The sequence below is a fragment of the Protopterus annectens genome, chromosome 10.part0 (assembly GCF_019279795.1).
Source record: "Protopterus annectens isolate FY-2018-M chromosome 10.part0, PAN1.0, whole genome shotgun sequence".
Lineage (NCBI taxonomy): Eukaryota > Metazoa > Chordata > Ceratodontiformes > Protopteridae > Protopterus > Protopterus annectens.
Genome location: NC_056744.1, coordinates 1,600,645,100 through 1,600,669,971, shown reverse-complemented (window position 1 = coordinate 1,600,669,971; position 24,872 = coordinate 1,600,645,100). Strand labels below are relative to the sequence as shown.

General features: G+C 37.0%; 1 protein-coding gene across 1 annotated transcript in view; it reads right to left on the bottom strand.

Annotated features, from left to right (window-relative positions):
* The window catches only part of LOC122813775 (sulfotransferase family cytosolic 1B member 1-like), a 278,964-nt gene that overhangs the window by 120,477 nt on the left and 133,615 nt on the right, over nucleotides 1-24,872 (bottom strand). Inside the window, exon 5 of the mRNA XM_044086272.1 lies at nucleotides 26-120. Within this exon, the coding sequence (XP_043942207.1) occupies nucleotides 26-120 (95 nt within the window). The remainder of the gene's footprint in view (nucleotides 1-25; nucleotides 121-24,872) is intronic.

Sequence of the window (24,872 nt, the reverse complement as noted above, 5' to 3'; positions counted from 1 at the left end):
CAGATGCACAAAGATAATGACCTACCTTTTTCATGTCTTCATAAAACATGTATAGTATCCGATGCCGATCCTTGTTTTCCCACCACTTCTTCACATGGTCGTACCAGGATCCATAGGAGACTAACAAAAAGTACAAAATAAATAAATTGAGGCTACTGATAATCACACAATGTCATACAAAGAGGATTTAGAAAGCATTTAAGGAATCCATTGTAAACTGTCATCCTTGCAGTTGTACGTGTAGTTATTTAGCCCTTACTGGCAAAGCATAGCCCATCCACAATTATGATTATGCTTTTGGATAATAAGAAGCTTTGGTGTGGGAAAGTAATTTGGGCAGATTGAGAATATATAAAAATGAGAACTAATTAGCTCAAACCCAGGTCTGTGACACATAGCACTCACATAGTATGATGCTTTAATTTGGAGGCATATTATTATCACCTAGGTAATTAAGAAACTGTGGAGAGTTGTAAAAATGTATATGTAGCAAAAGAGTTGATTCAAAGTTTAATAAAGGAGAAAAAAAAGAGAAGCTTAGAGGATAATTTACTATAAAAAGTACTGAGAAGGTAGTGACAGTGGTTAAAAATCACTGTGGGGTTGGGGGTTGGCATAATGGTTAAGGTGATTACCTCAAAGACACAATGTACAGAGTTTGATTCTCACCTTTGAGGGAAACTGGTTAGGCTTAAAATGGCCCACAAGAGCAGCTATCCTAGAACTTACCTATAAAGTATCCCTACCACAGCTTACCCACTCTCATGTTAGCAACTCAAAATGTGTTCACCTGGAGCCAGTTCTCTTTGCAATGACAGATAAAACACTTATTGCAATCCAGACAACCTGAGTTCAGTCAGCAGTTCTGGCACTGATTGGTGAGAAGGGTGGCGAAGTGTTTCTGCTGGTCTCTCCTTGACTGGGAGGGATTAGATGATGTCCTAATATGGATAGGCTGTTGCTTATAGTCCCAATGGAAACCAAGACTCAGAACAGTATTCAGCACAAGGCTGATGGAAGCCAGGGCTATGCTTGTGGGCAGGACTGGGAAGCAATTGCATGATATTGGGATGGTGATGCCCCCAGAAAATTTTGTTAAGTTGTTGGCATTATTATTTTGCATATCATTTATTTTCAACTCTGTATATTGCTTTTCATGATTTTATAACATTATCTATTCATGTGATTCAGGCATTCATCTACTTTTTTACTGCTTTAACTTGATTCTTAATACGTTAGGCTGTATGTGTTTTTATATTAACTTATACTTCTTATTGTATTGTTTGATTTTAAGTATTCTGCACCTTTAAGGGAGATAAATGGGTTCTCAGCATGGACTACTTAAACCCATTCAGTATTTTCATCATTTAGTTCTGAAGAAGTCCATGTTTACATTGTATTGAATGAAAGCGCTTAACTTTTTACTTTTACTTATTGGATTTTTTTGCAATGAAGTTTACCTTTCATGGATATCTGTGTTCTATGTGGTGTGGTCTATCCATTCTGTTTTTGTGGTGGACCTTTGGATTTATTTCACATTGTTTATGGAGTTACAAATTCAGCCCTCCTCACACTGCACGTCTCTTGACTATTGTATTTTATTTTGTGCAGTTTTACCTCCTCCTTCATTTCTGGTTTCTTGTTTTTAAAGAGGTAGTGAGTTTCATGACGTTCATGCTTCCCTATTGTTTACTATGGATTCTTCCATACACACGCCAGACATTTCAGCCTTCCATGCTGAGATTTACAGTTTTAAATCTGAATTATCCTGGCTACAGTTTTGAACTGTGTTGTATCCTTCTATCAGACATGGCACGATGACTCCCGAATGGCTGATTTAACAACTGCAGCTAATTCTTCATCTTCAACTTCCCCTTTTCCTTGTGGCCAAATCATGTGAGAAGTTTCTCAGTCTGTTGCTCCAGTCCAAGATACCCTTTTTCAAGGTACTATATCTAACAGTTTGTTTTCCAAAAGTGGTCTTTCCCCCACATAGTAGTAACAGTTTAGCTGCAGATTTTAACTTAAATACTTGGATCAAAAAAGGCTTTCATTTAATTTCAGTGTTTTCTGCAGAAGCAACAGCCAGTGTTAACACATCTTTGAGCTCCATGATTTGGGACTTTGACAAAAAAAAATATCTTTACAACCTGACAATGCTTATTTATTAGATTGTTTGCAATGTAAAAATTGTTCCTTTGGGTCTTCCGACATTTAAATTTCCTAATGGTATTTCAACTGACTCATCTTTTCATGTGGAGTTTGTCAAATTATTTGACAGACAGTTTTGAGACAATGGAATTCCTTATTAAAAGAAATGAGTTTATTAGTTCACAGATCAAGGATGAAGTTTCGTTACTGGATAGCAAAATTAAGGCAGATCTTTTGTTTTCAGTCCACCAGAGTGAACATCAACAACTTTTTACTAAGATTGATAAGCAAATGGAATCTATTAAACTCAAAAAACCCAAAAAGATTTCCAGAGATATGGCACGTAAATGTCTTGCTGATCCACCCCAAGACATATACCGGCAGCAGAAAACTCTAAAACTTAGCTCTTGGCTGTATTCCTTGATAGGAAACTCAAACCCATCCTCCTGTACACAATATTTACTAAAGGACTCTTGGGATTTTTGGGGCAGATTGAATCAGGATCTAGCCACAGACAACATTGGGTTTATCATGATCAGTGTTGTCAGTTTATTTACTTGCATACCCCAAAATATTGGTATGGAGTTTTTTAATGAAATTCTTGTAGAATACAGCTTTTTAACTACAGCTTATGAATATAGCTCTAGCAAACAATTTCTTCTTTTTTGAGGAAGCGCTTTACAAACAGGTTTGCAATGTTGCCGTAGGAGCAGCCTGCACACCCACGTTCATGAACTTAGTCATGTATTACTGGGCACCAAATATGTGTTTAGAGACAGTCTTTTATTCAAACACTGTTATGTATCTTAAAAACTTGGATGATTTGTTCATCCTTTGGAATTGTGTTTGTGATGAAGGGAGATACTGCCAGCCCAGCTGTTTGGAGTTTTGTAAATTATATGTCATTTGTGAATATCAACATGATTCATAAAAGATGCTCATGTTACAAATGTATTCCAACTGCATGTCATGTGTATATCAAACTGCTGGTACACAAGTGTGTGTTGAAAAGGTTTTTGCCAAGTGTTTGAAATGTATCCACAGTGTACCCTACTGGAAAAGAACAGAAATGTACATGCGCTATTGTAACTATCTAAATGTACATAATTTAACAGTGGAAACTGGAACAAAGGAGGATAACTACAGTCCAGAAAAACTTCAGAAAAAGAGTTGAAATTAAATTACTTTGTGGCTACACAATAAAAAAAAGATGATATCATTCAGTTTCAATGCAGCAAGGAGACACAATGTCTAAAAGTAGGGATCTTTTTGTATGGTCTTGGAAGAGTTTTGTTGTTTTATGACTTCCAGGATCTGCCTAAGATTTGAGGAAAAGCCCTTGTCTATGTACTTTTACAGGTAGATGCAAAATGCTACCAGCTGCCATCAATGGTTGTTTTGGGCCTGGGAACTAGGAGTCGGATGACAATAAATAATGTCATTCTGCAAGCTATTCCAGCAGTACTACTGGAGATATTAATTTAAGAAGTCTCTGAGAGTGAGACACAGCATTCTGTATTCTGTCTTTGACCTGACAACAACTAGAAGATCCATTCACTACATCTGCCTTGCTTTGATGAAGTAAGTTTCTAGGGAGCAGTATAATTCTCTTAGATATAGTCAGGAATGTAGCAAAGCTTAGTTTAGATATTTTCTTTATTTATTTGATACTGCCCTGTAATGTTGTTTTAAATGTTTTCTGTGATTTTGAACTCTGCCAACTCCGTGATTATATACTGAGTATTTTCTTATGCTTTTATTATTTACTATTAAATATTTAAATCTGTAACTCAAAAAAGCAGGAATCAGTGAAGAGAGCACCTCAGTGCCAACAAATCAAGCAAAATTCCAACACTGTCAGAGGTGCAGGAGTGCAGAGATACATGACCAGTCAGGCAATCCATCAGTACAACGTTCTTTATTTGAAAACAGCACAAATTATGAAAACACGACAATCACACTAAACTCAACTTATTTCACTGCGTTTTCATCCCTTTCGATACTGAGACTTCCTCAGAAGACAACCAGTTCCTTAAAGTCCCTCCTTTTATATCTAAAACAATTAAGAGTTGGTAAACGTAACTTCCAGCAATAGTTACACTTCCTGTTTAAAAAACACACTGTGTGTAAAAAATATAAACAATAAAAATCTTCTTTCAAGTCTTGTATCTTTAAAATATGATAAAATACCTTGATCAAACCAATGGTATTTGCATTTTCAGTTTAAAAATATAAAGTGTAATTGATATCCAACATGTTTTACAAATATATAATGTTATGTAATGTATTAATGCATTGAACAAGCAGCATAAGGTTATTTTTCTAATACTCTGCTGCCCTCTACTGATCACTAATAAATACAACCTAGACCTTAATTCTAAAATAGACTAACTAACATATATGTCTCTTAAGATTTATGTAAGTGTTTATACAGTGGATATAAAAAGTTTACACACATCTGTTAAAATGCCAGGTTTTTGTGATATGAAAAAATGAGACCACAATAAATAATTTCAAAACTTTTCCCACCTTGAAAATGACCTATAACCTGTTCAATTGAAAAACAAACAAATCTGTTAGGGTAAAAAGATAAAAATAAAAAAAATGTACAATAAGCTGGCTGCATAAGTGTGCACACCCTTAAACTAATACTTTTTTGAAGCCCATGTTGATTCAATTACAGCATTCAGTCTTCTTGGGTAGGAGGCTAGATTGAATACTAACTCACAGATAGAATATGAAAATACTAGCCATGGAGTAGATGTTAACTTGAGATTAAATAACCCTTTAGACTACCCCCCTTTAAGGAGGTCTGACAGAATCAGAAATCAAATCAGTAAATTTCCATCCACTGAACTACTATCAAAGGAGAAGTCAGAGATAAAGGAAGGTAGAGGAAGAGTAAGCAACTAATACATGCATATGAAAGTAATGAAAGTATTATAGAAAAAGAGACTGGTCTATACTCTTACCAAAATTATAACATTTCTAATTATAGTAATACATTGAAAGAGAGTGGTCTATACTCTTACCAAAATTATAACATTTCTAATTATAGTAATACATTGAAAGAGACTGGTCTATACTCTTACCAAAATTATAACATTTCTAATTATAGTAATACATTGAAAGAGAGTGGTCTATACTCTTACCAAAATTATAACATTTCTAATTATAGTAATACATTGAAAGAGAGTGGTCTATACTCTTACCAAAATTATAGCATTTCTAATTATAGTAATACATTGAAAGAGAGTGGTCTATACTCTTACCAAAATTATAACATTTCTAATTATAGTAATACATTGAAAGAGAGTGGTCTATACTCTTACCAAAATTATAACATTTCTGATTATAGTAATACATTGAAAGAGAGTGGTCTATACTCTTACCAAAATTATAACATTTCTAATTATAGTAAAACATTGAAAGAGAGTGGTCTATACTCTTACCAAAATTATAACATTTCTAATTATAGTAATACATTGAAAGAGAGTGGTCTATACTCTTACCAAAATTATAGTATTTCTAATTATAGTAATACATTGAAAGAGAGTGGTCTATACTCTTACCAAAATTATAACATTTCTAATTATAGTAATACATTGAAAGAGAGTGGTCTATACTCTTACCAAAATTATAGCATTTCTAATTATAGTAATACATTGAAAGAGAGTGGTCTATACTCTTACCAAAATTATAGCATTTCTAATTATAGTAATACATTGAAAGAGAGTGGTCTATACTCTTACCAAAATTATAGCATTTCTAATTATAGTAATACATTGAAAGAGAGTGGTCTATACTCTTACCAAAATTATAACATTTCTAATTATAGTAATACATTGAAAGAGAGTGGTCTATACTCTTACCAAAATTATAACATTTCTAATTATAGTAATACATTGAAAGAGAGTGGTCTATACTCTTACCAAAATTATAACATTTCTAATTATAGTAATACATTGAAAGAGAGTGGTCTATACTCTTACCAAAATTATAACATTTCTAATTATAGTAATACATTGAAAGAGAGTGGTCTATACTCTTACCAAAATTATAACATTTCTAATTATAGTAATACATTGAAAGAGAGTGGCCTATACTCTTACCAAAATTATAACATTTCTAATTAGAGTAATACATTGAAAGAGAGTGATCTATACTCTTACCAAAATTATAGCATTTCTAATTATAGTAATACATTGAAAGAGAGTGGTCTATACTCTTACCAAAATTATAACATTTCTAATTATAGTAATACATTGAAAGAGAGTGGTCTATACTCTTACCAAAATTATAACATTTCTAATTATAGTAATACATTGAAAGAGAGTGGTCTATACTCTTATCAAAATTATAACATTTCTAATTATAGTAATACATTGAAAGAGACTGGTCTATACTCTTACCAAAATTATAGCATTTCTAATTATAGTAATACATTGAAAGAGAGTGGTCTATACTCTTACCAAAATTATAACATTTCTAATTATAGTAATACATTGAAAGAGAGTGGTCTATACTCTTACCAAAATTATAACATTTCTAATTATAGTAATACATTGAAAGAGAGTGGTCTATACTCTTACCAAAATTATAACATTTCTAATTATATTAATACATTGAAAGAGAGTGGTCTATACTCTTACCAAAATTATAGCATTTCTAATTATAGTAAACACAAAGCCCGAGGTGGTAAGCTGAAAACCGCCAAACTACTGTGTAAAACAGTCACGAACAGTCACAAAGTAAATCTCCTTTAACACAATTTTAATGGTGTTTTCGGAAACGGCTATGCGTTTCCTTCCTCAGAAGGTAAAAAGCAAAAAGCAAAAACAACAACATAGTCACAGCTAGCCCTTCCCTTTAAAACCATTTAATACATCATGTGATACTAATTAATTAATCATATACCCAAAGCTGTATTTGCATTTAGCTGACATAAATTCTAATTAAATAAAATAAAATAAAATAAAATAAAAAAGTCCAAATTATATCTACATATTTTAACTGAATAGCTCTAAAAATGATTAATTATTATACTACTTAAAAACTCTTACACAAACATTTCATATATATTACAAAAAACAGTTGTATTTACTTCTAACTAACATAATACTTTAAAAATAGTTCCCAAATGTGTCCAATAATTTTAATTATAGTTAACCCGGGTAACATCAAATGTAGGTTTGAGAATAAATCCAACTTGGCTTATAATAAAAACGGCCAATATGGACAAATAGAAGGCAGCAACAGAGAAAGCACAAAAGACAGAACATCCATTTCTAATACTTTTTCTAATACTTTACATTAGGGCTTATATACCCGAAGTTGCTATCAAGTACATAACATTATATTAAAACAAGTTGTCAAAGTATGAAGATCCCTACAAGGCACTTTAAAAATCAACAAATAACTAGCTTCCCTATCTTTTATAGGCTAGCTTTTTAATACACAAGTAATGGACATGTTTTCATTGAGCCCTGGGGCAAACGTGGCTCCTGTCCTTATCTGCCAACATAGTTCTTGTATGTCCAGTTGAATTTGCCATGGTCCCACATAAGGGGCAATATCTATTTTTTGTAACGCCATAAATTCAAATTCATGGTTGGGAAATTTCAAAATGTGGCATGCAAGCGCATTATTAATATCGCCTTTGGAGATAGTGTAATAGTGTTCATAAACACGTTGCTTCAATTTACGCTCTGTTTTCCCTATATAGAAAGCGTGGCAAGCTGTGCACATTGCCACATATACCACAGCTTTCGTATCACAGTTATATTTACCCATAATTCTATACGAACTTTTGTTGATCAAAGCTATGTTACCTTCTTTTATGTGTTTACATTGTGCACAGCTGCCACAATTACTCATTCCTTTAATGGGTCTCACCATTTTAGATTGCCCACTCTCCAGCAATGTTTTCAAATTAACCCCTCGTCTAAAAGTTATAGGTGGTGGGCCACTGCAAATTTTCTGAACTTGTTTGTCCCTGGAAAGCAATGTCCAGTTTTTACTTAAAATGCCCCTTATAAAATGGTGATCCATTGAAAAGGTACATAAAAACCTAAGCTGATTATTTGTATGGCTAGAATCTCCCCTTGTTGCCCCATTACCAATTAGTTGGTTATTTTGATTAATAACTAGTTGGGAAGCCAAAATGGGACTAAAATAGCCTGTTTTACGTTTATAACCAACTTCATTCCTAATTTCTTCTATCAAATGCAATGGGTACCCCCTATTATTAAACATGCCAATTAGCTTATTACATTCCGTTTCAAAATCTTGGTCATCTGTAACCATTCTGGCTGCCCGCACCATCTGGCCTTTAACAATAGCCTTCTTCTGATGGTGCGGGTGGCAACTGGAATAGTGCAGAAAACCATTAGTATAAGTAGGCTTTCTGTAGATGTTGCTTTTAAATCTCTTGTTGGAATCATCCTTCTCTAGCAAAATGTCCAAAAAACTAATCTCGGTGTCACTAGAATTAAATGTAAATTCTAAAAAATTAGTCAGAGTAGTAATAGACTCAATAAAGCTAGGAATAAGTTCCGATTGCCCTTTCCACAGAATAAACGTCATCCTGGTATCTCGTGTACCAGGTGACATGCGTTTGGAACATGGAATTTTGAAATAGCAGTGTGTTTTCCCAATGAGCCAAAACACAATTGGCATACGCCCCCCCCACAGGGCGACCCCATAGCTACCCCTGATGTTTGCATATACATGCCATCTTCGAACTTAAATATATTGTTGTAAAGTATGAGTTCCATAAGTGTCTCAACTAGGTAGATGACCTTGTCATTTACTTTTCTATCAACCAAAAAATCCCTAACCCACTCAAGGCCTACCTCATGTGGTATCACGGCATATAAGTCTTTTATGTCGACTGTAAGGAGCTTTAAGGTTGGATCAAACTGGATCTTATTAATAGAGTCCAAGAAGCTCCATGAATCCTTACAGATGTGCATTTCTTTAGCTAAAAATGGCTTAAGTAAGGTGTCAACATATTTAGCACATGCACTCGTGATAGATCCTCTACCATCCACGATGGGCCTGAGGGGTGGGTCATAGATGGATTTATGGATTTTAGGTACCCCGAAGAAAACTGGTAGTCTTGGTGATGCCATTGTTAAATAACTATGTAACTCAGTGTCTATGAATTCTTCCAAGAACAAGTCTTGTAGAATGTATTGAATCCTCCTATATGCTATATTAACTTCATTGACACTAAACGCTTGATATGGTCCCTTCTCCAAATGTTTAAGAACTTTATCAACATAAACGTGATGATCCATGAAGATGAGGCCATTCCCTTTATCGGGTTTCATCACCCTGACTTTACAGTCCTTCAGAGTACTAATCCATTGCCTATCCTCTGCTGTTATATTTAATTTAATGTTTTTGTGTGGAGAATGGTTGATAGCCAAATACCTAAAATCTAACTCACATGCCAGTTCGAATGCTTTTAGATTCTGTGCTAGGGGGGGATTAAACACACTAGCTATCCTAAACGGATTTACTAAGCTAGGCATGTTCCCTAAAACCATACGTAAATTCAGTTTTCGTACAAACAATTTAAGGTCAACTATTGTTTTCACCATATCAAAGTGGGTATCCGGAATAAAGTTCAACCCTCTAGAAAAGAAGTCACACATACTTTGTTCCACCTTAAATAAGGTGAAATTGTATATTTTGAAATCACCCTCAGTACTGTTTATGATTTTTACTTCATTTTCGAGGGGAATTATTTCTTCTTCAAATTCCTCTTGTTCTTTGGGGACTGATGGTTCCCATTGGATCTCAAGCTCCTCTGATTGGGATCTTGTCCTTGCCGAAAATCCTGACTAGATGCTGACAAACCAGTACTGTTATTATTGTTACTACTCAAAATATTGTGATTGTTGTCCTCAGAGTCAATAATTTCCTTCCCCTGAGCCTGGTTGTTGCGTCGCTGGTCTTCAGCACCTGTACCTTGATCCTCGACCAACGGAAACACAGGGGCCTGATTCGTGCCAGTTAAAGGTGTACTTTGACCCCTTGTTTGATAATTAGTACTAGTAGCTCTCACAATATACTTAGGCTGGCCTACTAAAGGAGGCAAGGGGTACGCTTTGTTGTTGGCGTACTGAGATATATCCCTCTCAATTTTCTTTTTCTTATTGTTAGATAGTTTAAGCATTGTTGCTTCAATGCTAGTGAAAATTCTTGAATATTCATAGCGATATCTATTAAAATTCGGATTGTTTTTAATATCCTGTTCAAGCAACTGTAAATCTTTTTGGTAGGATGCTATCCCTTGTGCGTAGGGACAAATCAAGCTTTGCATAAATTCACAACCTTGCTTATCAAACATATTTAAAAGCTGTTTGTGAAAATCAGATCCATTGACTAACCCTACAGGAAACCTCCACTGGTGGAGGCCTTTGGGAACAATGTGCTTGTCCAAGCACTCCTCTAAATATGCCACCTCCAACTGTAGCTTCCTACATTTAAACAATTTATAATCAAATTCATTAATAATAACCATAATATCTGTAACAGTACCTTCTTGTTCCTGCACAATATCCACCGTGTCACGATTGTCAGTTGAAAAGAAATTCTTTTTGCTAAGAAATGTATTAAGCGAGGGTGAAGAATTCTGCTCATTTTGTACAAATCCATACCCCTTATCGGTCTGCTTTGATTGTTGAAACCTATATGTTTCCGATGCCGGAACATTGCCGGTTCCTGGGAAATGTTGATTCCTTTTCTCACTGGTACCACTTTCACCTCTCTCCTTATGGCCAGCCGATGGTTGATTAAAGTAGGTTTCGTGACGATTATGTGCCTCAATAACCGGAACAGGCACACGGTTCACATTACAATCTTTGATACTGTGATCCAGGTCTTCAAACCTCTGCATCAGCTGATCCAACCGTCCCATGATCATCTGTATTAGGACGGTTAAATTCCCATTCTCGCCGTTTAATTCTACGTTGCTACAGGCTGGGCTAACTGCTGCATTATCCATATGGTCTCCTTGTTCTAGTCGACGTAACAACAACGGAGAGGAAGAGAAGTCGGGTGTACCAGCTACCTCCTTGTTAGCCATCCACAAACTACAAACGAAAAAGGCTGTACAAACTTGTAAAACACAAAGCCCGAGGTGGTAAGCTGAAAACCGCCAAACTACTGTGTAAAACAGTCACGAACAGTCACAAAGTAAATCTCCTTTAACACAATTTTAGTGGTGTTTTCGGAAACGGCTATGCATTTCCTTCCTCAGAAGGTAAAAAGCAAAAAGCAAAAACAACAAAATAGTAATACATTGAAAGAGACTGGTCTATACTCTTACCAAAATTATAACATTTCTAATTATAGTAATACATTGTTAAACAAGATTAGAAAGAGTGATATTAATCATATTATTTTGGATTTAAAAATGTTTACTAGAAAAAAAAAACATATTTTATAAAAATGAGACAGGAGTAAATTTAGATAATCAGTTTAAAAGATTCATAAAACAAGACAAAAATGATTTGAAAACGCAATATCTGAGAAAGGAATTTATAGTTACAAAGACTTCAGGACTCTGCTAGAACTAATGGAAATGGTGTTTTACAATAATTGTTTAATATTTGAAGGAGAATTTTACAAACGAGTAAGTAGAGTAGCTATGGGTGCAAGTTGTGCACCCAGCTATGTGAACACTATTTTACAGATATGGGAAAAGAAATGCATTTTAAATTCTCCATATGCACAACACTGGAACTTATACAAGAGGTTTTCAGATGGCATTTGCATATTTTGGACTGGCACGGAAGAAAAATTGTTTGAATTTATAGATTACACTGGACATACAACAAATTTCTGAGAATTTACACATAAGATAGAAAAATTCAAGGTGGATTATTTAGATGTAACAATATACGTTAAAGAAGGAGTACAAGGGTTTAAATCTAAGATTTACAGGAAAAATACATTTTCAAATTCATACCTACATTTTACAAGTGTACATCCATACAAACAAAAATGCAGTATTGTTAACATGTCTATTATTTAAAATGTATTGTTTTGAAATTTTTGGTAAAATGCAATATAAAACAAATAAGGTGGGGGCAAAGCCCCCACACTCCAATGTGGGGAGGGCTATGCCCCCCACACCCTCTAACTATATATACTAATTCCAAGATCACACTACAGTGGGGAAAAGGACATTTACCTTTTATTTGCCTTACAGTACTCTACACAGTGCCATATATACTAAGTTCAGATCAGTGAAATGAGTTTTCAGTAATTTTAATTTTCAGCGATGTGGTCAGGGTGAAATGAAATTCAGTGAAATGAGATTCAATGAAACAAAGTAGACCCATTTTTTTACAGATGTTGGATATAAATTACACCTTATATTTTTAAACTGAAAATGCAAATACCATTGGTTTGATCAAGGTATTTTATCATATTTTAAAGATACAAGACTTGAAAGAAGATTTTTATTGTTTATATTTTTTACTTACAGCGTGTTTTTTAAACAGGAAGTGTAATTATTGCTGGAAGTTGTGTTTAACAGCCCTTAATTGTTTCAGATATAAAAGGAGAGACTTTAAGGAATTAGTTGTCTTCTGAGGAAGTCTCAGTATTGAAAGGGATGAAAACGTGGTGAAATAAGTTAAGAGTTTGGTGTGGTTGTCGTGTTTTCATAATTTGTGCTGTTTTCAAATAAAGAATGTTGTATTGGTGGATTGCCTGACTGGTCATGTATCTCTGCACTCCTGCACCTCTGCCAGTGTTGGATTTTTGGCTGAAATATTTAAACCTTTCTTTGTGGCTGATCTGTCTAGAGATATTTAGAGAGTACTTGCATATTTATTTGGTTACACAGTGTAGACCACTGCTAATAACCTTGCTGTTGGTCACACTAACCATTTGGATAAAAGGCACATCATATAGTAGGATTCATCACTCTTTGGTAAAGACCTTACAGTAGCTGATAAAGAGCTGGATTGTGGCAGTCAAAAATACCTTATAGTCTGGGCAAAAGGGGGCATAGCTAGTAAACCTGTGCTAACCTTTCCCAGGTGTGTGTGTGTGTTTATAAATCAAACCTCAAAGAATGTGCATGTCAGCTACTTGGGCAGGGACAAGAAGCAGTGGTTGGACTTAGAGGGTGCTGGAGGTATTGGCTTGGCACTCAGCTGAGATCTCATCTCTATAGCCATGCCAGTGGGGAGTCTTACTGGGGATCTGGAGAAAGAGGGAGAAACCAGCCCTGGATAGACTATGGTATCTGTGTGCTCTTAAGGGAAATTGCACTTGATGCAGACAGCTGCATCTGGAAATACTGTGTGTACCTGTTATCTTCCCAGTGTACATCCCCCACTGTTGCCAGTAGTGATTACTGGTCCAGTGGAGGACCATCACAGTGTTGCTGAGACTGTTATTGATTTTGTTACATATCTTAACAGCACCACCAAGTTTTTGAGGTTCACATATAGCTACAACAAGGAATTTGTCAATTACTTATACATTACAATTTCAGTCAATGAAGGAAGATTTGTTTCCAATATTTATAGGAAGCCAGTTTTGAGGAATTCCTATTTTTCAAGTTGTCATCCTTTAAAGCAAAAAGCATGTATAGCGAGGGTATAATTTATAAGAGTGTCATGCACGATTTCTGATGGCACTTTGTTCTTACGCAGGTTAACATATGAAAAGAAATGTTACTAAAAAGAGGTCAGCCTTCTGTTATCCTACAAAAGATCATCCTTGAAGTATTTGAACAAAGGAACAGTAAGTTCAAATCCCTGCCAGTGTGTGAAGTGTTTCCTTCAGTGGCTACACTTCAGGTTACTCAATGCACATATGTCCATGGCAAAGGGCTTTTATATTAAAATTTCAAGGAATGACACACAAAATAGTTAATATAGTTAAGAACAACTAGAACATTTTTAAGTCCAACATGAAAGTATTTGATAGATTAGGGGAGCAACCATTGTTCGTGTATAGAATCAGTGCAAATTTGAAGACAGTCAGCTTTATCAGCGGAGTAAACTAGATGCCACTCCTTTCCCAGGTATCAATGACTTCACTTCCATACAACCTATATTAAAGTTAAGAGCTGCCAAATTGTAAACACATTAACAACAGCGGGTATTCGAGAACTTTATTTAATTCTTGTTCCCTTTATAAAGTTTCTCAGATGGATATATCAATTGTTATGGTTTTCTTTGATTTCGTTATGTTACTGGCATTATTATTTTGCATATCATTTATTTTTAACACTGTATACATTGCTCTTAATGATTTTATGAACTTATTTATTCATGAGATTCAGGCATTCATCTGTTCTTTTCTGCTGCTTTAACTTGATTTTTAATGTGTTAGTCCATATGTGGACATATATTAACTTATACTTCTTATTGTATTGTTTGATTTTCAAGTGTTCTGAACCTTAAAGGGAGCTAATTGGGTTCTCAGCCTGAACTACTTAAACCCATTCAGTGTTTTTATCATTTAGTTCTGAGGAAGCCCATGTTTACATTGTATTGTACAAAATCACTTAACTTTTTACTTTTACTCAATTTCTTGCAATAAAAGTTTACTTTTCACCAATAACTCTGTTCTGCATGGTGTGTTCCATACAGTCTATGTTTTTATGGTGGACCTTTAGATTTATTTTACATTGCTTGTGAAGTTACAAATTCAGCCCTCCTCACACTGCACGTCTCTTGGTTATTGTATTTTGTTTTGTGCAGTTTTACCTCCTACTTCATTTCTGGATCCCAGACCAATCCTCCCTCCAGGCTATGGCCTGTAAGAAAACTCTACTGAACAGAAGAAACAATGTCTCCACTACCCTGGCAAGTCCACACTTCTGCAAGCAACAGTGGCAGCTCTCAGGCTCTCTCCTTCCTGTAGGAACTCACTACCTGCCAGTTCTAAAGCATTGCAGGCAACCACTGTCAGAGGGATTATTCTAATATAACTCACATACAACATGCAGTATTGAGGGAGATGAAGGTTATGAGAACCACTATGCCACAGATGCTAGACCACCAGGATTAATGAAAATAATCTGTGATTAATCAAAAAAACAAAACAGTGTTTTTTCAAGTGAATGGAGATAATGCAGTTTGAGTGTCATAAGCTAAATGGTCATCCAGCACTCTGCACATATAGCACATGGGAGCATGTAATTGCTGATACAGCTGCTCCATTTTATGCGATTAGGCCAAGGAATACAATACATTTCTGGATATAGCTCCAGACAGTGAAGATGCCACTTCCTTCATCTCTGCTCTGGGTGTATGGTGGTGATGTAATAAAAATGTCTAAAAGGGGTCACCCAGCTACCTGCACATAGGATGGGAGTACTTTCACACACAGGTGTATCTGACCTGCTTGTGTGATTACACCAAGAGAACACAAACTGTCAGAACACAGTGAGACTGCTGCTTCTATTTCCTCTGTTCTGGACCATTATAGCACCTCCAGACCCTGCCAAAGAAACTGTATCTAGATGTCAGGCATTTACCCTTTCTGCCCTGGTTCTACTATGGAGATCAGACAGGAATATTATGGAAACCTCTGGGGTAAGTTGGGCTTCAGTTATCAGACACAGACAGTGGCAAAAAGTCTAATACTGCAAATAGAAAAGTTTTTCTGATGTAAGACTATTACAGATTAAAAGAATAAGTTAAGAAAAAAGGACAACGACAAAAAGGAAGGTCAGTCATACAATTATAAATAAAATGATTTGATCAGTTATAAAAGAATAAATGTGCTATAACTGCCATCCAAAACCTCTCGTCCACAAAGAAGACATACTTAGATTAACCTAATGGTGGGGTGTTCTCAAGACTGGTGGTAGGTGAAGTAAAACCACAAGTGATGTGCTCAGTGGTGCTTCCCAATTGTTCCTCCTCAATTTACTAAAGCTTCAGATTCCCCACTCCCTAATGGGACACCCCCTCACTGTACTTTCATTAGTCATGCTTTACCTTTTTGTCTTTTTGGGTGTTGTGGTCATATGTCGAAGGATTTGCTATGTAAGAGGGGCATACCCCTCACACCCCCATGCAAAGAACACTACCCACTGCTCCCACAAGACTGATATAACTAACCCACTGCTGCTTACTCCTGCCTTTAACAACAGCCCCATCCTTTCATGTCCTCACTCACATCAATGCACATCACATGATAACATGATTACAAAAAAGACATACTGTTCCCACAGAAAAAGTTATATTTTTAGATTAATTTTTATAAAAATATATACAAAATATAAATTCTTATGTGCTTTCTACTCTTCCCATAATTGGAAATGCATAAACAATTCATTTTCAATTATGGAAAACAAATGTTTGTTAAATAAATAAATAAATAAAGTCTGCAGGGTACATCTTTTCTTGCCAAAGTCCAATGCCCAGTCTCAAAGTAAAAAAAAAAAAAAAGTACAGATTAAGATCCACAACCGCATGGCATCCTAGGTAGCCACCTGGTTCACCTGTGCCAAAGGCTGGCCTTGAGTGTGGCATAAGTGATGCTCAGATACTACTGGACCAAATGTTGGTGCATGAGCTGAGAAGGGTCGACCATTCAGTGCACCATAATCCCCTCTGGTGAAGGCCTAGTTCCTGTGTGCCAGTGCTGCCCCTTAAAGTCACAGATCACTAGTGATGTAGCAGGAAACAGTGTGGTGAGACAGAGGATGGATCCTTTCTGGTGCAGTATCAAATTGCCACAACCAGACCTCAACTTGTCAGGCTCTGTCTACATGACATTTCATTAGCCATGGATCCACCACAAACTATCAATGTATAATCTGTCACCAGCAAACTTAACAAATCAAATCTGTCAAAGAAATCATCTACCAAAACTGTTTTTGACGTCTTTAGAATAATTACATTTGTTCTGCAAGAGAGAAGTCCAGCTGTTCGCCCTACTTGTGTGCGGGGCTTTTGCTTCCCACAGCCCTTCTTATTCATACTAACTCCAGGATCATACAACTGAGGGAAAAGAGAAAAAAAAACTAAAAAGGGTGAAACATGGATCTCAGAAGCAACATCTTGCTGTGCGGTTTTACTGTAAAATGCTTGTAAGAACTGACAGCTCAGACAGTTGTGACTGACGTATTATAATTCCAGCAATTATATTTAATTTGAAAGGTAGGACTCCCATTATCATGGAGTTAAATGTCAGAAAAGGACAACTATTTTTTTATTTGTGTGGGGAGGTACTTAATGACTAAATCATATTACATTCTATCATTCTAGCCAGCTTTTAATTTACTTAGTAGGAATGGGCATAGATATACCCATTTATAGCAAGTCAACTGGAGCCCTATAAGAAGGACAGAAAAGTATTATTTATTTCTCAGGAGATGGAGTGAGCCAAGTTGAACACACAGACTTTGTCCGTCTGAATGACATGGTGACTAACAGTGAAAGAGCAAGGGTGGTTATGTTTTTTTTTTTTTTTTTTTTACTGAGTCCATAGGACTAGTCCAAAGTCTCATCCTTTCTGTATCCATCTGGTCCATTTCTTCCTTCTGCATTAGCAAAAGTGGTTCAGATGAGAGCCCTTCTTCCTCCTGTCCATTCATTCCTCCATAGAGGCCAGTGTTGAGCACTGGAGAGTAATTCAGTTTGCAGATCTTACAGTCTGTCCTAAGCCCTCCTCCACTAGCTTATGAGCTGCTTAATCATCTGCTTTCAGGAGGCATATATGTGTGCTGCCAAAGTGCCAAATCTCCTAGTAGAGTAGTGCGCTGTTTGCAGTATGTGTTCACTAGGCTCTTTGCTGATGCAGATGTAACTGTAACCCTTCAGGGGTCACCAATGCAACAAGCCAAGCCACTACATCACCCTAGAATGGCTGAACCAGTATTGGATGCTCGCACCCATTATCCCTCAGCAATTAATATTGATACGCTGTCTTCCAATAACCAAAATTTTGCAAAAAACTACAGACATTTTTCTATAGACCACTATTTGAAATCTAACAAATAATTGTCCTGCACATTTTTCCTCAACCTCAAGATGGTGCTTCACCCACTCAATTCTACCCTCTGACATAATTTGTCTTTACTTTTCATTTCTGCCAAATGTGTCAAATGAACCCTCTCTTAATAAAGCTGAATTGCAAAGGTGCTCAGTTTAGTAAGCTACACCTTACATTTCTCAAACTAGCCGCTAGGGAAATATCCAAACCTCTCACACATATTTAACTTGTCTAACACTGTGGGCATACCATCAGCCTTCAAAATTCTATCACAGTCCTACTACTTAAATTTTCAATAACCCCCTACCTTCAAAAACTACAGACCAATTTCCAATCTCTAACCCCTTTACTATAATGTTTGAAAAGCTCCTGTGCAAACAGTAATTAAACATACCCGCAGTGGTGGTGCTGCGGTAGCGTTGTCGCCTCACAGTAACATGCTGTCCGGTTCATTTCTCAGCTAGAGCATCTTCTGCGTGGAGACATGCGTGAATGGGTGTACCTTCATTGAAAGTTGTGCATCAGGCCTGGCAAGCTGGTACGTAAAAATCAATTACCAATCATTAGCGGACCGGAGTTCTGCTGTGGCGACCCCTAACCAGGAAAAGCCAAAAGGCACAAACAAACTGCTATGACTTACTTTGTGATGAACAGCACAGTTTCCATCAATCATTCAGTACATTCACAGCTGTACTCCACCATTCATTCAGTACATTCACAGCTGTACTCCACCATTCATTCAGTACAGTCACTGCTGTTGATACTATCTACTGCACTTCTTTTCGCCGCAAATATTCTGGCAGAGAAGACAAGGGCTTTTGAAACTGTGACCAAAACTACTTCTCAATAAACATAAAAAATATAAGTTTAGTGAGCATGGTTCCCTTAACCCAATTTCTTCCTTACCCCATTTCAAAAAATCCCTTAGGAAATACCTAAAAATGCAGTGGCTTTGTCCCTGTACAAACCCTGACTAACCCCCACTCAAAAGTAATTCATAAATGAGAACCTCATTACAAGAATAAAACCCTGACTCTCTAACTGTTTAAAATTCTGTGTATCACCCACCTACTGGAAAGATTTAAAGTTAACACTACACCATGTATGATAACCACCTTAATATGTGTATTTTCCTTTTTCAGATGAAATCTTACTATTTCTTTCTCAGCTACTTGCTTCCAACCTTTGCTGTGTGTATGTGAGGAAAAACATGTACCTGTGTGTACATATCGGTAAACAAATCTCAGTTTTGTGATAACTCACTGTAATAATTTCACTGTATTTACACTTGTTTTTGTACATATGGAGCATTTCTCCCTGGGCCTCCACTGAAAATGGACCTGTATCCAGTCGGACTTTCCCAGTTAACAAATGTAAAATAAAATAAATAAATAAATAATGCTACTGTTTCCAAGGCTCAATGTTTGGCCCTCTGCTTTTCTTCTTTGTTAATGATCTCCTCAGTGACCTACCAGTCCTCAGTATTATGATGGAAGATACTGACAGACTTCTCACTGAAGTTGCAAAACTCCCTCTGAACGACAACTAAAAATACAAAATAACTTCATTGCGTGCAATCTTCCAACAAGCTGTTAATCATCTCCAAGAAACCAATGTTATGCTGTTTTCAACAACTCAGAAATTAACTACTCTTCCATTCATCCTTTTGAAAGGTACGTAAAGCGGTATCATCCCTAATGTCACGGAGCAGAAATAACTTCATACTAATCTTCAATTTAGTAACAAAAAAACATATCAATTGATTAATTAATTAATTTAAATTTGTTAACCAGGGTAGACCACTGATCACAAATGACCAATTTCAGTTTCAGCTTAGGAAAGCATTAAAGTCTGACAATTACAGAGTTAATTGTAAGAAAGTTAGTTTATGCAATTATACAGTTGCTGAAAATATGCAGAGGCTATATACAGCAATATGCTTGCCTTTTTTAAGCAAGGTTCAAATGGCAAATTCACCACTGTAACAGGAACAGGCAAGCAAAAACTGAGGGTAATGCTACTCAATGCTAGAAGTCTAAATCTCAAAATGCACTTACTCGAGGCACTCCTTAAAATGGAGAACATCGATATCTGTGCAGTGACTGAGACCTGGTTCAAGGCACCAGAGAGTACCCCTGCAATACCAGGCTATAACTCATACCACACTATTCGGCCATGTAACCTGGACTGAAACACCAAAGGTGGAGGTGTGTCCATATTCATTAAGGATATCCACACCTCCAGGCTAGTTGCTCAGCATAATGCATCCGAGGTTATCCAAGTGCAACTAACTCTGGGCAAAACTGCAATCCAAATTGTAGCTTGCTACAGATCCCCCACCATGCCCCAGGATCCCCACTCCTCTTTTCTCGATGTACTGGAAAATATTAGGGTTCAACCAAACACCCTAAGAATGGGCGACTTCAACTACCCCACTATTAACTGGGAAAACTACTCATGTACCAACTCCTTAGCTCAACGCTTTCTGGAATTCATAAACTCCAATGCCCATCTTATCCACACCCCCACCAGGGGAAACAATAACCTAGACCTAGTCATTACCAACATGAATGACCGGTGTTCCACACCTGAAGTCAACTCCTCGTTGGTCCGCTCCGACCATAAGCTAATCACCCTTGATATCCACATCCTGCCCCCACCCCCCATTAAGGAAACCATGGTAAAAAATTTCTCCAAAGCCAACTTCATGCTTCTTAAGACAGAAGTGGTGAACTTCATGACAACTATGCAGATGGACAATACAGTTACAACTGCCGAATCCTACACAAATGTGCTCTATAAGCACTTACACGAGTGCATGGATCGTGCTATCCCAAACAGAACCAAGACACTATCCTCCAAAAAAAAGGAAGCCAATCTGGTGGTCCCCTGCCATAAACAAACTGTACAGCAGAAGGAAGAAACTGTTGCAAAAAAAAAGAGTAAAATCCCATGAGTGGAGGAGCTCCCTAGTCAATCTCAGTAAGAAGCTGAGATCCCTTATAAGATCCTCCAAAGCTAGCTATGAAAACAAAATCCCCACTAATTCTAAGGAAAACCACAAAGCATTCTATAGCTATGTCAAGAATCTCAATGGCAACACCCAGATCTGCTCTGAGTTACAGCACAACGGCATGAAAATTACAGAACCAACGGATATTGCCAACATCCTGGCAGATAGGTTCAGTGCTAACTTTACCCCCGCCCCCCCCACCCCCTAAAGGGCGCATATCTATACAGAAAGAATGCAGAGTCCCTGTAATCACAACTACGCAGATAAAAGCTGCACTCTCTAAAGCCAAAAACACAGCATCCATGGGACTGGACAACATCCCAGGCTGTGTTTTACGTGAACTTCAGAACGAACTGGCTCCCCACCTAAGCACCATGTTCAATAATAGCCTCGCATCAGACTTTGTGTGCAATGAATGGTGCACAGCAACAGTTATCCCACTCCACAAAGGGGGAGCCACCACTGATTCCAGGAACTATTGCCCTATTAGCCTGATCTGCAAGGCCATGAAATGTATCATCATGGAACTCATAAACAAAGACATTGGTAACCTCCAAATTCTGGATCCCACCCAGTTCGGGTTTGTGAAAGGCAGATCATGCCTCCTGAACCTGATCGACTTCTTTGAGGCAGTCACCAAAGCCGCAGATGAGGGTAAGGTGGTTCACACAGCTTATCTTGACCTCACCAAGGCTTTCGACATCATCCCCATTCTGGAATTATAGCTAAACTCATTAAACTAGGTATAAATCCCTATGTCACAAGATGGGTTGCCACCTGGCTCACTGACAGAACCCACAATGTAAAAGTTGCAGACTCCAAATCTGACCTCAAACCAGTGACAAGTGGAGTACCACAGGGTTCAGTCCTGGGACCTCTCCTGTTTGGTATCTACTTCTCTGAAGTACAGGCTAACACAGAAGGTCTCTGGCTAATGAAGTTCGCAGATGACTGCAAACTAGGAGCCATAATAAAGTCCCCAAATGATGTGGACATCTTACAGAAGGGCCTCGCTGAGACAGATGCCTGGTGTTAGAGCCATGGCCTCAAGCTCAATTTCAAAAAAGTGCAGTGTCATCCCCTTTGGTAAAAACTCTGTACCCATGAACTACCACATAGGCAGCAATCTACTTAACACTGAATGTGTGATAAGAGACCTTGGGACCCAGGTGGACAGTAGTCTCTCCTTTGATAGTCAGGAAGTCCTTCTATGTGGCACACCTCATCAGAAAAGGGTTCTTATCCAGGAAAAAAGAGGTCATTGTTCTCCTCTACTCGACACTCATTAGACCCATTATAGAGTACAATGCCCTTTTTGTAATGTACCTCACAAGACATTTGCAGCAGCTGGAAAGGCCACAGAAGTACCTCACAAAGAGGATTACTTTCCTCAAACAAATACCCTACACTGACCATCTCAAAAAATTCCAGCTTTACTCCGTAGCATATCGCCTACTCCGAGGTGATCTCTGCCTAACATACAAAGCTATGTCAAACCCAGAGCTGTTGGACATGCTACACCTAAAGAAATCCCAATCCCTCCAAGCTACACGCTCTAGGGACCTAAACCTTGTCACCACAATAAACAGGACATGCTGGAGGGATAGATTCCTGTCCCAGAGACTTCCCATACTCTGGAACAGGCTACCCATCTATGTCAAACAAAGTTCTTCATTAGCACTCTTCAATAAAAATCTTGATAAGTGGATAGGAAATAGGAAATACACCCAGGGGATCACTTCTGTGTCTCTGCTCGACTGTGGCACAGGAAAATAACTTTCTTGGGTGGCGTAAGCCAGGGAACCTTGTTGGCTAGGCTTACGTAGGCCATTGGGCCGATAGCCTAGTACCTACCTATGAACCTATATAGATAAACATTCACAGATTCATAGATTGTTACTAGCCTAACAACCCAAGGGACCTTTCTAAGCCTAGCCAAGTTTTGGCGAAAGAATAATGATGTCCTGCATCCAAATAGGACATGTATGCAGTTTCTGGATAGTCAGAGACAGGTGAGCAGGTTTATAAAACATGTATTGCATTATTACATACAGTTATATATTAATTTATTATTTTATAGGGGGTTATATAGATAACGTACAATACAGGCCTAGAATTTGAAGCACTTTAGCAGTGTCTCAGTATGACAAGCGTTTTAAGTACAAACAGGTCACAGCTGAGAGAATGGGGATTATGTATGTAAATGGGAGTTTATGGCTTGATTAGGTTTTGTGATTTCAGATATTACACTGCAGGGTAAATGATGACTCTCCAGTACCAACCCAAGCATTTGTCTTCTGTCAGAATTTGTTAACATACCTTTAGCACCACCACCATATACAAAGCTTGCTGAGCCTTGATGCATTTTTACCATCAATTACTCATACAACAATTGCCCTTTAAGTTGAAATGATCTTGACAAAAATATAATTTCCTCTGAGACCTCTCAAGGATCTCAGCTGACTTTTAACCAGTGATGTCAGTGCAGGTATAGCAAGGAGATGTGTCCACATGAACAGGCCCCTTCATTAAAGTCTATGCATGAATCCTGATATTTTCCCTGCGGGGGCACCACTGATGGATAATTAGATTTAGATTTATTTGGGCCATGGTTTAATAAAGTTTATCATTTTTTATTAAAAAATCAGTGAAATATATAATGAATGGCTGGAACAGATAAGTACTATAGCACTTAATTCACTTGATATAAAAATACAGATATTAATGCTGATAGATCATTTAAAGTTGGCTATAAAATAAGCCAAACTTTAAGTACCAAAATGGTAGCAAATATTTCTGAGCAGTCACTCTTACTATTGTAGGTACACACAAAATGCATAAAACTTTATCCAGTGAATAAGCCACCAACCACAAGCATTCAAAGTTAAGTAATACAATTCTTTATTTGAAATAAATATATTAAAGCATATTTTCCAAGTAAATATGCAAACAGCAAAATGTTTTCAGAACAAATTGAAAATAAAACATTCAAAATATAGTGTCTATATTATATAGTTGAAGGGTCTGTTAAGCGAACACCCTTTAATCGACACGTAAATGTCGAACTACAAAAACTTAGAATGGCCAAGTAAGCGATTTTTTTCCCCTGGGAAAAAAATTGCTTGGCCAATAAATAAAAAACAAACAAACCATCAAACCCTAAGAAGTGTCGGGGGAGGCTTCACCCCCACATGCCCCAATGTGGGGGACTGTGCTCTCACCCCCCCTAACTAAATATACCAACTCCAGGAATGCACTACAGTGGAGGAAAGGGCAAATTTCCAATAACAGCCAAGAGATTTTTTCCACTGGGAAAAAATTTGCTTACTTGGCCATTTAAAGTTTTTGTAGTTCGACATTTACATGTCGATCAAAGGGCATTCGCTTAACAGACCATTCAACAACATAAATGTTACCCAAAATACAGGTAATGATCAGAAAGTGGCTTTCATCTAAACTAGAACTTATCTACTTCTGGCTAAAGATATACTATGCCGTTTTTACTTCTGGAAGTAAACATGGAATTTTCATAGTCCTTACAGGCAATAAAGCTGAACTCTGCATCAAAGGGTACCGCTTCCAGCAATAACTATTATACCCATAATCATTACATAAATTGGTGGACATGTTTATCGACAGGGGATATCCAAGACAGTTTGTAATTAATATTAGTAATGAAGTTTACAAAAAAGGGGAAAAAGTATTTACCACTATTATGGAG